At 51.5% G+C, this 13,704-nt stretch overlaps 1 protein-coding gene across 2 annotated transcripts; it reads right to left on the minus strand.

Annotated features, from left to right (window-relative positions):
- Positions 1-10,870: 10,870 nt before the first annotated feature.
- Positions 10,871-12,837, minus strand: LOC131479458 (coiled-coil domain-containing protein 184-like). Of its 2 annotated transcripts, none has more exons than XM_058659958.1 (2): positions 11,578-12,837; positions 10,871-11,481 (listed from the first exon to the last, which is right to left on the minus strand). In XM_058659958.1, the coding sequence occupies exon 1, from the start codon at positions 12,417-12,419 to the stop codon at positions 11,880-11,882; it is 540 nt and encodes a 179-aa protein (XP_058515941.1). In that variant the 5' UTR covers positions 12,420-12,837; the 3' UTR covers positions 10,871-11,481; positions 11,578-11,879. The 2 variants fall into 2 exon arrangements, with proteins under 2 accessions (XP_058515941.1, XP_058515940.1); XM_058659957.1 differs by having other exon boundaries at positions 11,564-12,837.
- Between the last annotated feature and the right edge of the window lie 867 nt (positions 12,838-13,704).

A 13,704-nucleotide genomic window follows, 5' to 3' on the forward strand; every position in this document is an offset into this window, starting at 1 on the left:
GCTTAAGGACCTTCCATTAGGTCTGTTTTTTTTTTTTTTTAAACTATTTTCTGTGGAACTTTCTTTGTTAATGTTTACTTGTTTATATTCATTTGCTTAAACAGTAGAAAGAGGATGGGGATGAAGAGAGATCTTTCCTCTGCTGGTTTACTACAAAAATGCCAACAACAGAGAGGGCTAGGCCAGGTTAAAGCCAGGAGGCTAAAACTCTACTCAGGTATTCTACTGAGTGCCAAGTGTCCGAGCACTTGAGCCATCGCCTGCTGCACTCAGGGCGTACATTAGCAGGAAGCTGACTTGGAAGTAGAGTAGCCAGGACTCAAACCAGCACCTTAGTATGGGATTCACTTAATCCACTATGCCACAGAATTCTCCCTATAGCGCCCCCTTTTCAAAGATTTATTTTTTGTTTTTGTTGGAAAGTCAGATTTACAGAGAAAAGGAGAGACAGAGAGAAAGATCCTCCATCTGCTGAAAGTCAGGTTTAGTCAAAGGGAGAGAGAGAGAGAGAGAGAGAGGTCTTCATCTGTTAGTTTACTCTCCAAATGACCATGGCACCCAGAATCGGACCAGACCAAAACCAAGAGCCAGGAGCTTCTTGCAGGTGCCCCGCTTGGGTGGCAGGGTCTCAAACATTTGGGCCATCTTTCACTACATTTACTAGGCTATTGGGTGAGAGCTGGGTGGGAAGCCCATGTTGGTTGCCAATGTAGGAGGCAGTGGCCTCAAGGATGACTTATGAGTCACATCTCTCCAATACGGAGCATAGTGCTCATTCTAGGGTCTTTGTTAATCATGGTGCCTTGACCTTTCTATTTGTAGCCCCTGCTTTCTGCAGGAGTCCTCTTCTCTCAGTTTACTGCCACTTTCTGGAGTGATCTAACCTCTAGTATCTTGTTGGAGGTGAGTGGTTAGGAGAACCAGCATGTCTAAATATGTCCATGATGTAAGTAACTCATCAGAGACACATTCCTGCCATCACACTAATGTTCCATGTTTTATCTCTTGTGAAGGAACTGAATTACTTTCCATCTTCATTACTAAAAATATCCTGTGGTACTGGGCATAATGAGATGAAAGTGTCTGTTTTACAAGGGGATTTGATCCTTCCATGGGTGGTTGAGAGAGGCATGCTAATAAGCTGATCCTGAGTTCAGGACTAATTTCTGACACACGCAAAGTGACTGCCCAGGGCAGGCCAGGGGACAGAGGATCGTGCTCAGGCCACCCTGAAGTCCCACAACAGGTGGAGTTGGCACCAGAGTCACCATCTTCCTTGGGGTGCTTGAGTAAGATCTGCAGAGGCATTTCCTGGACATCAGTTCTTTACTTCCTACTTTAATGAATCCCAGTTACTCCTGATGTCTGGCTTGTCACTTGAGAGCCCCTAAAGGCTGCTTCTTAATTAAGCTTCTGAAACACACTTACAAGCCAAGTCTTAATTGAGCCAAAGCAAAGCTGCCTGTGGAGGATTCTGCTTGGAACCTGTGGGAGTATCTAAGCAGCAATGCTAAGGAGGCCCTGAGGCTACCTTCCATCCCCTCAGTCTGCTCCACAGACATCAGGGAAGGGGAAGTGCAGGTTTGCACTGAGCAGAGACTGGCCCCAAATGCCACAGGAAGTGTGCATGCTCTCACTAGTTCCCTGTTTCACTGGGGAGTAAGTGTGGAAGTTACTGCTGGCCACTGACTTGTACCAGGCAATGCCCTGCATTATAATTTTCTGTGGGAGTAGCAGTTATGGTTGAGACTATTAAACCTGGAAAAAGTTAATCTGTGGTTTATATCTTCCTTTGGTTTACTTTAGGAAATGAAAATATTGCAAGGTCATGTTCTTAGAGTAAGCAGAACCTTTGCAAGGATCTGGCAGATGACTGGCAAGCAGGCTGGGCCCTCCCCAAAAGCTCATGGAAAATGCCCTCTCACCCTGCAACTAGAAGAATATTCAGTTCACTCAGCCTGCCATGTGCCAACCAGGGATCAGTGTCACAGGAGACAGATGAGCAAATCATGCCTTTGCCTTCAGGTAGGTAAAAATCTGGCAGAACCAAGAAGAGATTTTAAAAATCACTGGAAGTTTGTGCATATGAAGTACCACTAATGAGACACAAGCAGAAACCAGATTGCATTTAGGGAAACTGTTGGGTATAATGGCTAAGGTGTTGTTGGAGACCCCTTATGCCAACCATATCGGAGTGTTCAGGCTTGAATCCTGAACCTCATCCAGCCCCTGCTGTTACAGGAATTTGGGGAGTGAACCAGCAGATGGGAGTGTTCGCTCGCTGTCTTCCTTCCATGTCCAGGAAGCCTTGCTGGATCAGCACAGTGTCTTCCTTGTTGACTTAGGGCAGATCCGCTGTGGTCTTCTCCAACCAGTGCGTGGTTCATTTTCTAACCATAGTGCAATAGAAGCTGCTGTGACGCTCTTTCCTCAAGAGATCCCAAGCACAATCTTGCTCATATTAATTCAGTAATTAGGGAAGGTATGGTAGAGTGGGGGGAGCTGTCTTCACTCCCATGTTTTTCTCCTTGTTAATGGACAACTTCATAACATGCTTAATGTGTGTTTTTTTTCATTTATGTGATTTCTAAATACAGTTATTATTTTGTAGGCACGTCTTTTTTCTTTTATCTGTTGCATCCCCTAGTTTGCTACTCAAACACCTGTAACAGCTAGTGGTGAAATAAGCCAAAGCCAGAAGCCAGGAATTCAAGCCAGGTCCCTGAGGGCCTTTTTTTAAAACTACACTCCAAGTTATGCGCCTCATTCTGTGTCTTATTTTATTCACTGAGCACTATTTGTCACCTCTGTCTACCTTGCCTCATGTTAGCACATTTTTCTTGACTTTGGTGCCTGGCTGCTCATAGTATGTAACTGCTACCATGTCCCTGGGCACTCTTCCCAAGGCAGCTCCAACTCGATGGCATACAAATAGCCCTGCACTGAGCAGCCTGTGAACTCCTCTGGACTTGTCAAGAGTTTGTTTTATGTTACTTAGGAGAGGAATTGTTGGGCTACTCGCTATGAACCTGTCTAATGTGTTCAAGAAATGTCAGCTAACTTTCAAAGAGTGGTGGAACCAATCTTGAAGAAGTGGAATGTTCTCTGATGCCATGTGCCAGGAAACACTTTCTAGAGTTCCGAGTTTTGCTGTTTTGATAGGTATAAAGTGCTGTTGTTGTTGGCTTAGTTTGTACTTGGTCACTAGTTGTTTTGATCAGAGTCTCACATACCTGTTAGCTTTTTCCTCCAGTGGATTACCTGGGCACATTCTTTGCTTCTTTGTTCAAGTAGGGTTTCAGCCTTTTGCAAGAGTTTCTTATATAGTCTGGAGTGAGATGACATCCTTGTCAGTCACTTTTAAACAAAGCAAATACTTTCTCCATTCTTCTATCTGCATGTTAATTTCTTCCATGATGCCCTGTATGGTACAGGTTTCGCTTTATGGCTTGTGCCCTTGACAGTGTTGAAACACAGGTGCCCCTCTTAGTGGTGCTGGCTCTGTACCTGACATCTCCAAACTAGAGTTCACCGCAAAGGTCCCTCCACTCCTCTTCATGGATCTCCAAATAATGGTACTGATAGAATGTAAAGCTAATGGATTTGAGCTTTTGGCGCCTGGAAGTCTCAGCTGTAGGTGTCCTGTCTTTTTCTTCCCACACCCCTCGCTGCACGCGTCTTTCCTTTTACATCCTTGACTATGGGGAACTCTGCAAGCCAGTCACCTGCGGATTTTGCAGACTCATATGTGTTTAACAGCGCCAGCACTGCAATAAGAACTGTGTCCAGAAGAGTAGTCTTTGCCAGGTCACCCCTCTGAGGGACAGCATTTACATTCATCAACATCCCCTTGGAACTTGGCTTTGTATCAGCTTATTTGTTCCCGATAACTATAATCCAGTTTTTCTGCTTTAGTGGCCTCTGATACCTTCTTAGAGTGACACAATTCCTTCCTCTCCGTATCTTCTTCCAAAGGACTCCTTTATTTCTCCACTATCAGGATACAGGCGCCATACAAGACTGTCTGGATGACATCAAGCACTTCTCATTTGCCTTCTGTCACTTTGCTTTTTCATTTTATGTTATGTCTCCTTGCTTTCTCTCCTTCCTATGCTCTTTCTTCAGCCGGTCCTTCTGAATTCCACAAATGCTGGGCTGACTTTGTGGGCCCTGCTCCTGTGCACAAAGGCCAGCACTCCTTCTCCAGCTGCGTCAAAACTTCGTTCCTGGTCAGCTCTGGGGCAGAGTGGCTTAGGCTGCCACTTGCTAAATCAGCATCTCAGATGATACCCCAGCCAGGGCCTGCTGTTCACATACATCCCATGTGGGACTGATATCATACCACTTGTGATGCCATAGTTCATAATGGGTGCAGATTTGAGGCCCGACTGCTCCGCTTCTGACCCAGCTTCCCAGCAATATGCTTGGGAAGCAGCCCCTTTCCTCTCCAAACTACCAAGAAGAGGAAAAGCCAAACAAGCAGAATCTCCCAGGTCACACCCCCCAATGCTCAGTATGCAGCACTGTGAGACACTACCATGGCACCATTGCCAGCGTCACCCAAACCGTGGGGTGATCAAGGGGAAGTGTGCCACGGCCGAGCATGCTGGAGAGGGCCCATGGCCAGACTCTCCTGACAGTCCCCTTCACTTGCACTCACATAGTCCTTGTTTACCACTCTGAACTGGTGCTGCCTGGGCTTCATGGCACCTGACTCATCTGTAAAGTCAGGCAACTGGGAGGTGGCTGGTGGGTGAGCCCAACCACACCTTTGCCTCCACCACCAATTGCTGGGATGTCTGCTCTTCAGCTGCAGCTTCCTTCAGAAGCTGGATGTTAATCTTAATGTTGCCTCCAGCCTACAGACAATATTCCAAGTCATTTCACATTCACTGAAGAATAGTGAGGGAAGTGGGGGTATTTGGTGCAACAGTTAGGACACAGCTAGGAGGCCTGTGTCCCACATCACAATGCTTAGTTGGCATCTCAGCTTCCTGCTAATGCAGCAGTTGATGGCTCAAGTAGCTGGTCTCCACAACCCATTTACAAGATACGGGTTTTGTTCCTGGCTCCTGGTTTTGGCTCAGTCTAACCCCAGCTACTGCATGTGTGGAGGAGTCAACCAGTGGATGAGAATATGCTCTGACTCACTTGCAGTCTCCAAGTAAAATGGTGAAAATTTTAAATATTTTTTTCTTTGAAAAGCAGAGAGAGGAAAAAACTTAAAAAAAAAAAAAAGCGGAGAGAAAGACAGAGAATCTTCCATTCATTCTCCAAATAGCCAGAATGGCTAGAGCAGGGCTAGACCACAGTCAAGAGCCAGGAACTCTGTCCTTGATTCCCACATTTTTTTAAAGATTTATTTATTTTTTTATTACAAAGCCAGATATACGGAGCTGAGAGGAGCAGAGACAGAGAGGAAGATCTTCCATCCAATGATTCACTCCCCAAGTGAGAGCAATGGCTGGTACTGCGCCAATCTGAAGCCAGGAGCCAGGAACTTTCTCCTCTGTATCTCCCACACCGGTGCAGGGTCCCAAGGCTTTAGACCATCCTCGACTGCTTTCTCAGCCCACAAGCAGAGAGCTGGATGGGAAGTGGAGCTGTCAGGATTAGAACTGGCGCCCATATGGGATCCCAGTGCGTTGAGGGTGAGGACTTCAGCTGCTAGGCCATGCTGCTGGGCCCGATTCCCACACCTTGACAAGTACTTGGCCCATCTTCTGCTGCTTTTCCCAGGTGCATCTGCAAGGAACTGGATCAGAGGAACAGCCCAGACTCAAACTGGCGTTCTGATATGGGATGCTGGCATCCCAAGTGGCAGTTTAGCTCACTGTGCCATAACATGGTCCCTAAAACAAACAAACAAACAAAAAATTCAGAGAGCATCTAGTTGTGCCCATGTGCTCTGTTGGCCTTCCCTTGGTCCCCACACCTTCACATAGCCGTTTACATTCACATACCTGCCTGTTAATGGGCCCAATGAAGTGCACAAGTTCACAAAAATAAAGGATCAGCACTAAAACTTGCAAACCAAGTACTGTGACCTTCAAGAAATTTTCAGAGATCAGTGGAGGACTCTTCTTTTTTTCTAGGGAAGGCTGCTTCAGTAACACTCAAAATGGCTCACAGAATACGAACACACAGAAAGATGCAAACCTGGGTCAAGAATTAATTCACAGGCATTAGACTCGGTGTGAAGAAATTATAGTACAATGATTAGTTATAGTTGTGTGCACAGTTGTGTTACCAAGAAAGTTGCAATTCTAAGTAAGTCTAAAGGTATTCTTTAAATACCGATGACACTTAAAAGTGTGAATGATGGGGCCAGCATCTTGGTATAGTAGGCTAAGCCTCCACCTACAGCACCAGCATCCCATGTGGGCACCGGTCTGTGTTCCAGCTGCTTCACTTCTGATCCAGCTCCCTGCTTGTGGCCTGGGAAATCAGCAGAGAATGGCTCAAGTCCTTGGGCTTCTGCACACAAGCAGGAGACCTGGAGGAAACTCCTGACTCTTGCTTCAGATCAGCTCAGTTGTGGCCATCTGGGGAATGAACCCAAGTATGGAAGATTTTTCTCTTTCTGTCTCTCATTCTCTCTGCCTTTCAAATAAAAAAATGGAATAAAATATAAATGATAAGAAAGCTCTGGATCATCTAGAGGGCCATATGCTCCCTTTCTTCAGGGATGTGCCATAGACCCAAAGGCCCTGGGAAGGCAATGAGCTGGGTACACACTGTTGAGCCACAGACTCATTGATTCAGCCAGGAAGCATCCCAAAGGCACAGAAAGAATCACAAAAATAATGCCAAGCGGGAAGCAGCATCCCCAGGAACATGCCACGGGGACAGCAGTGAGGGAGGAGCCTAAAGAGCTGGTGGTGATCTCTTAACTGGGAGGCACACGAAAAAGCAGGAAGACCAAGAGGAGCCCCAGGACCTGGTTCCAGACCGTGCCATCACCTCCCGGGACTGGTGAGCAATGAGTTCTGAAGCCAAGCTCTGCCTCCCCTTTCAGCTTTAATGACACCTTTATGAATTTAACAAAAATTACCAACTATTTCCCTAGAAGTAAAAGCCCATATTTGGAATCAAGAAGATTTTCCTTTTACAGGTAGCCTAAGAGAAGAAAAGAGGACCAGAGGATATGAAGGGAAAGCAGTTTCAGAGCTGATAGCCTCGGCTGTAGCCCCTTCTCAGGAAACAGGTATGATGCCAGGAGCACTCAGGATGAATGACCAAGAGAAGAGGACACAGGGCCAGGCAACTCATCCAGGGTGAAGCAGCTGAAACATTATTGGTAATAATGCTGGCCTTGACCTTGGTGAGATAGTATGTCTGGAACATGTAGCTGGGAGGAGCTGGTGTTGTGGTGCAATAAGCTAAGCTGCCACCTGCGATGCCAGCATCCTATATGGGAGCACTGATGCTGGCCCCTTCTGATCCAGCTCCCTGTTAGTGTGCATGGGAAAGCAGCAGAGGATGGCTCAGTGGCTTGGGTCCCTATTTCAGGTTCTCCTGTCCTCAGCCTGGCCCAGGCCTGGCCAGTGCAGACATTTGGGGAGTAAATGATTCCGTCCCTCCCCCAAATTCAAATGAACACAATTCCTTAGGGGAAAAAAAAGGAAGCATGGGAGAGAGGGAGAGAGAGAGAGCGAAAGAGAAGGAAGAAAGAAGGAAGGGAGGAAGGAAAGAAGAAAGCAGGTGAGTGAAAGAAAGAAATGGAGGGAGGGAGAGAGAGAAAGAGAAAGAAGAAAGGAAGGAAGGAAGGAAGGAAGGAAGGAAGGAAGGAAGGAAGGAAGGAAGGAAGGAAGGAAAAGAAAGAAAGAGAGAGAGAGAAAGAAAGAAAGAAAGAAAGAGAAAGAAAGAGAGAGAGAGAGAAAGAAAGAAAGAAAGAAAGAAAGAAAGAAAGAAAGAAAGAAAGAAAGAAAGAAAGAGAGAGAGAAAGAAAGAGAAAAGAGAGAGACAGAAAGAGTACGTATAGTTGAGAAATGATCTATAGGGGCAAGTTGGCCAGCACCTTCCTAGGCAGGACCTAGACCCCCATGTTCCCATGAAGTTTTGAGGAAGCACTGGAGAGACAGACAAGCATCTCTGAGTGTGCACTCTGAGCTATGGTGGGAGAAGAACTACCCTCGCAGTAGAAGGATGCAAGAGAGGCTGTGGAGGCTGGTTAGTTTACCACAGCTTACCTTCAGATTCTTCAGATACATTCTGTCTCCTTAGCTTCTGCCACCCACCTCCTGGCACAGGGCCAGGCCTCCGGTGGGCACTTGGTGGCGCTTGCCAAAGCTCGGCAAGAGTGTCACATTGTTATTCTCCAACAGATGGCACCATTACAGCATTCCCGACAGAGCAGGGGTCCTGCATTAAGCACTGTGCCGCCAAGAGGACTCTGCCTCCAGGACAACCCAGAAGCGATAGGAAAATGTGGCAAATGGAGTGAAAGACTCAGGAACACACTGCTGGCACTGCGACATTGCTGCTTACCGCAGTGGGGATTCTGGCATGTCCCTGTGGGATGAAAATGTGTCTTTTCTAGTCGCAGGGAGAATAGATGAAAGTATCCAGGGAAAGAATTGTTCCTCAATTTATGAAAAGCTTCCAAACGAACTGCTTTACTTCACACATTGAGGCAATAGCCTAGGGTGCTTCTAAAGTCACAAGGTGATGTTGGCTGCAAGGGAGCGCAGGGGAAGTCACCACATACCTAGCAGCAGTTTAGCTGTACTGTGCAGACACTGTGGCACACACGTGTCTTCATTCTGACAGGTGAAAGAACCCCTTAAGACAGCCTACCTGGACCAGGGAGGGGGCCGTGCTCCTCACCTCTCACACTTGAGCAGTGCTTGGAACCCAGGGCGCAGGCAGGCTCAGCAACAGCCCAGGACAATTTTTAGCACACAGTGTGTGTCAACATAGACAGTCTTGACTGGACAGGTGGCGAGCAGTGAGGGAAGCTTCTGCTGTGAGAAATACTCCGCAGACCTGGGGGCAAGGGCACTGGCAGCACTAGGCCTGGGCAGAGACACCTGGCTCACACCCTCAGTGCCCTTAGGCTTGCTGCTCCTCTTTTTTCCTCACTTTTTGAGAATCAGGTTTAAACATGGAACTGTATAGTTCTGCACTTGGTTCCAAGGTGTGTCATCCCCTGGAGTCCCACGGTGCCAGGACCAATGAGAGCCTGGTGGGAATCCCAGCCGATACTCCTGTGACAAGAAGGGCTGAGCAGGACAGGAGGCTGCAGAACCGTATTTGCTGATGGAAAACTGTTTGTATCTGAACCCGGAGAACCAGATAGGAGAATGGACTGAGGGCACAGGACAGGAGGCATAAAAGGAGAGCTGAAAGTGGTGGGGGTTGAAGGACCAGACCGGACACACCCAGACATCAGTGAGTGAGCTAAGCTGCCCTGGGCACTCCTAGCAGACTCTGCAGGCTGAGTTCCAGAGAACAGAGCAGTGTGGGACGCCGAGACCCCAGCTCCTTCCTCCCCAAGAGCTGGTCCTCTGGCATGTCATCTTCGGGTTGCTCCCTGCCTCAAATCCAAACTGCCCTGACCAAAATGCAGAGTAACAGAAACTGAGCCAATTCCCTTTCCAGTCAGGGACTCAGAACAGCAACTGGCAGACTGGTTCCCACTTAGGGTGCTGTGAGTCAGACACCCAGGTTCAAGTCTTGGCCTGTGACCTTGAGCGAGTCCTAGAGTCTGTGTCTAAAAATAGCCACAGTGCTACTTGGGAGGGTGTGCTCAACAAGTGCCTCCAGACCTGAGTGCTGGAGCTGTGAGGGGGGCCTCGACCGCTTCTTGCACGCATCCTGTTCTTTTAAGCCACTGCCCACCACCGTGCACCTACACCCACCAAGAACCTGGAAAGGCCTGTGCCAGCTCAAGGATGTCACTATCCCTTTCCTTAATTCTCTCCTGAAGGGTACAGTTTCTTTAAATAAGAAAAGATCCAACATTACAGTTTCTGGAAGCTTCCCTAAGTAGTCTTACTTTCTCAGGGGGGCTAGTTATCACCATTACCCCCATCCCAGGGAATTATAAGGAAATTCACATTTGCACAAGACTTCCTATAGGTCTTATTCATTTTTCTCTCCCAACAACCAAATCCTCATTTTATATACATGCAGAAACTAACGAATCATACCATGTTAGAACTGAGATGCTGGCAGATTTGTGCCACCAGGACTCTCCCCGCTTACCCCACCTCCACTCCACCCCCGCAACCCAGAAGCAGCCAGCAGCAAGACACACACAGGCATGGACACACCCAGGACCCTGGCTCATCCCTTCTCCAAGCTTGCTCCAGGGAAGTCTTGGAAAATCTCTGTGGCTCAAGGCTGTAGATGAGCTGATGTCAGTGCAAGCATTCTGGGGAACACCTTACCGGCATCCTCCACTAGAGACCTGAGCAGTTATGGTGCTTTCCTTTGTGATGTGTCACTCCACACTTAGAGATCCAGGGCAATCCCTCCAGAACAATCCCTCCCACTCCACCCCCTCTCCCAACTGCCACAGAACAGGTGTCCAACCTGCCATTCCAGAACCCAGGCTTGCAGACCATCTCCCTGGGGGCAAGACATTGCACTGAAAAGAGGTCTTTTGCACAAGTGCAACTCCAGCTACTGCAAACCCTCCTGAACAAGGCCAGGGGAGTCTTCAACATATCCTACTGCTCACCTAGCCAGAGGTCAAGGGCCAGCACAAAAGGGAAAGCAGGCAGAGATGGCCGAGCCTGCCCCGACTAGGGCAAGGATAGTCAATTCCTTGGAACTGGAGACAAGGACAGAAGCAGGAAGCCCTGGTCCACGCAGGGCGCCCAGAAGCCCCTTCCCTCACCCCTTAGTATCAGTCAGCAAGGAGGAAAGATGATGCCTTTTTATTGAGGTTAACACAAGGACAGCGCCGAGGAGAGGTACACAGAGGAAGGGCACGTGGTCATCACTCAGGAGGAGGGAGGCACATCGGTTCAGGGACCTCAGGACAGCAACATGCTCCATGCCCTGGGTGGGTTGGGGGGAGGAAGGGAAGCGCCACGACACTTGGGGGCTCACGGGAGGGTCTGAAGCTTCCTGAACTAACACCACAGCCACAGCCCTGTCCCTCGGGGCTCACACACTACTGTACAGTGGACACGGACACGATGGAGGCGACACGGAGAGGCAGTGGGCAGGGGCACACTGACAGCAAAGGGAACTGCAGCTAAGCAGGTGTGGCCAGGAGAGACAGTTCGGCTGCAGCTCCGAGAGTGCCTCAAACGTCCCCCTTGGTCTCTGCTGCCTGCGAGAGAGTGGGAGCCTTTATTCTCTAACCCCAGAGAGAGGAAAAGCGATCCCGTGCACAATCCAGAGGCTGACCTATTACTGTGTCTTCATGCATATTCGCGGCCAGCTCCTCCCGGAGCGCCCTGGGAACCCCATTCCGCTTTACCAATCACAGCGCAGACTCGGGGAGCCGGGGCGGGGTGGCGACTTCTGCAGAGCACACAGTGTCTGGTATTTAGCACAGGGGCACCTTCCTATTGCCAGAACAGAATCTGCCCCTCGCTCCACTCACCCAAACCCCCGGACCTCCTTAATTTCTATGTAAATGGTTGGAGACTGTCGGCTGTAGTCCCAGAGGAGTCCTTGTTTGGAATAGAAAAGGCAGGGTTCTATGTACATAGGCCAGGGGTCCTCCGGCCGTCCTCTCGCGGAAGCTCACCTTTGCACAACCCGCCAGGGTCTCGTGGCGGGTAGCGAGAGCTGCGGTCTGAGCTCCCACGAGCCAGCGCCCTGCAGACCCCAGCCGCCAAGGCGTCCCTCGGCCCTGCCCGTGAGCAGCCGTCGGAGGGCGGTGTCCGACCCACTACGGCCGGGAAGCCCCCGGGAGCTCACAGCGAGGCCTCACCCCCGAGCCGCAGCAGGGCGTCAGGCGGGTCCCGCGGCTCCAGCGGCAGCGCAGCCTTGCTGCCTGCGCCAGAGCTCTCTGGGCGCTCCCGGCCACCGGTGGGAGCGGCGGGGCGGGGCCGCTCCTTCTCCTCCGCGTCCCCGTCCTCCGGGTCCTCGCTGGCGACTGCCTCCGGCACAGGGCACTCGGGCTCCCGGGGGTTGCCAGCGCAACGCCCCTGGCCGCCCTGGCGTGGTGCCGTGGTCATGATCCGGCACATGGACACGATGGCTCGCTGGTTCGCGCACACGTCGTCCGAGAGCACCTGGATGTGCGAGGCCTGCTCGTCCAGGGCGCCCCGCATGGCCCGCACGTCCTCGAACAGGGCCTGCAGCTGCGCCTTCAGGTGCTCCATCAGCTCCTTCATGCCGCCGTTGTACTCGCCCGAGAGCACGTCGCCCACGGCCGGCACGCTGGACACCTCCAGGGGCGCCGGCACGTCGCCGCTGTCCTTGGTCATGAGCTCCAGCGGGCCGTCCTCCATGGGGTCGGGGGCGCGTCCAGCTCCGATGCGTGGGGCAGCGGCTGCGGGGGTCCCGGGGCCGGCGCCTACCGCGCGCGCCCTGCCCACCTCGCCTCGGGGCTGTTCCCGAGTCGGCGCACCCCGTGCAGCGCGCGCCCGCCGGTGCCGTCCAGGCTGAGGCCGCGGTCCGGGGCTCGGGACACCCCCCTCCCCAGCCAGGCACGGGCGGCGCCCGCGAGTGCGGCGGGGGCGCGGCTCCGGCCGCGCGCCCAGCTGCTGTTTCCAAGGCGACGCACGGTACGTAGGTGACGTGTCTCTGTGGAAACCGGGACGTGGGGCGGGCGAAGCGGAGCGGTGAGGCGCCGCAGTGGGCGGGCCGGGGCGCGCGCCTGGCGTCAGGCTTCGTCAGGCAGCCTGCTCCGTGTCCTGCGAGTCCGTGTGGCACCTGGTGCGGCCGTGGCGGGCGCGCGTGGCTCCGGAGAATGTGGTGTTGTGCGAACGGCATCGTGCACGTGGCCACTTTAGAAGTCCTTGGACTAGATCCTTTACGCCGTACTTCCAGCAGCCCTGGCCACTCCCTTTCTGGAGCTGTGCTGGGACCTTCTGTGTCTGAGGGCGGGGGCGTGGGAGAGAAGCAGAAAGCATCTGCACTTCGAAATGGAGTTCTCACGGGCGGACGAGCCTGGAACCTTGGAGCCGGGCCGGAGACCCAGAGGCGGCTCAGACCTGCGCTGCAGCGATTGAGGTACAGGAGGTTGCAGAAATGCTCGGTAGGCTGATAGTATCAGGCGGGGCAGCTCTTGGAAATTTGGTTTCCCCAGTAAACACACTAAAGATGTGAAATCCTAGGATTGCATGTTCGGAAACCAGCAACTCAGGCCTGCCTGCTGTTGATGCCTTCTTTGCTTCCTCGGGTTTCTGCATCCACCGAGGTGCTGCACCAGCTGAGGGGCTGTCACCCTAGCACACCCGCCCCTGGTGCGGGTGAGAACACTGGGGGATTGCTTGTGCCTTGCTCCAGAGGCACTCCCACCTCGGAAAGTTGGCAACAGGGCCCCTGGAAGACAGCAAAGCCAGCTCAGTCACTGACCGGGCCCTGAGCCTGAGTAGCCAGCGGCCCGCTGTTACACGTGTGTGTTGGGGGGGGGGGGGGGGAGTGCCGCTGTTGCCAAGCTCTTCACCTAGGGGAATCTCATCTTCAGCTGCACCCAGGCTGCATTCTTGTGTCTTCACAGTCTCATAAACTTACCCTATGAGCCAAATTATACTCTGCTGCCCAAGGGCCCTAGCTGGGAGTTCCCTGAGT

This window comes from Ochotona princeps, unplaced genomic scaffold, assembly GCF_030435755.1.
Source record: "Ochotona princeps isolate mOchPri1 unplaced genomic scaffold, mOchPri1.hap1 HAP1_SCAFFOLD_465, whole genome shotgun sequence".
Classification (NCBI taxonomy): domain Eukaryota; kingdom Metazoa; phylum Chordata; class Mammalia; order Lagomorpha; family Ochotonidae; genus Ochotona; species Ochotona princeps.

Coding starts and splice junctions, on each gene's coding strand:
- LOC131479458 (XM_058659958.1), bottom strand. CDS start 12,419: ATGGAGGACGGCCCGCTGGAGCTCATGACCAAGGACAGCGGCGACGTG.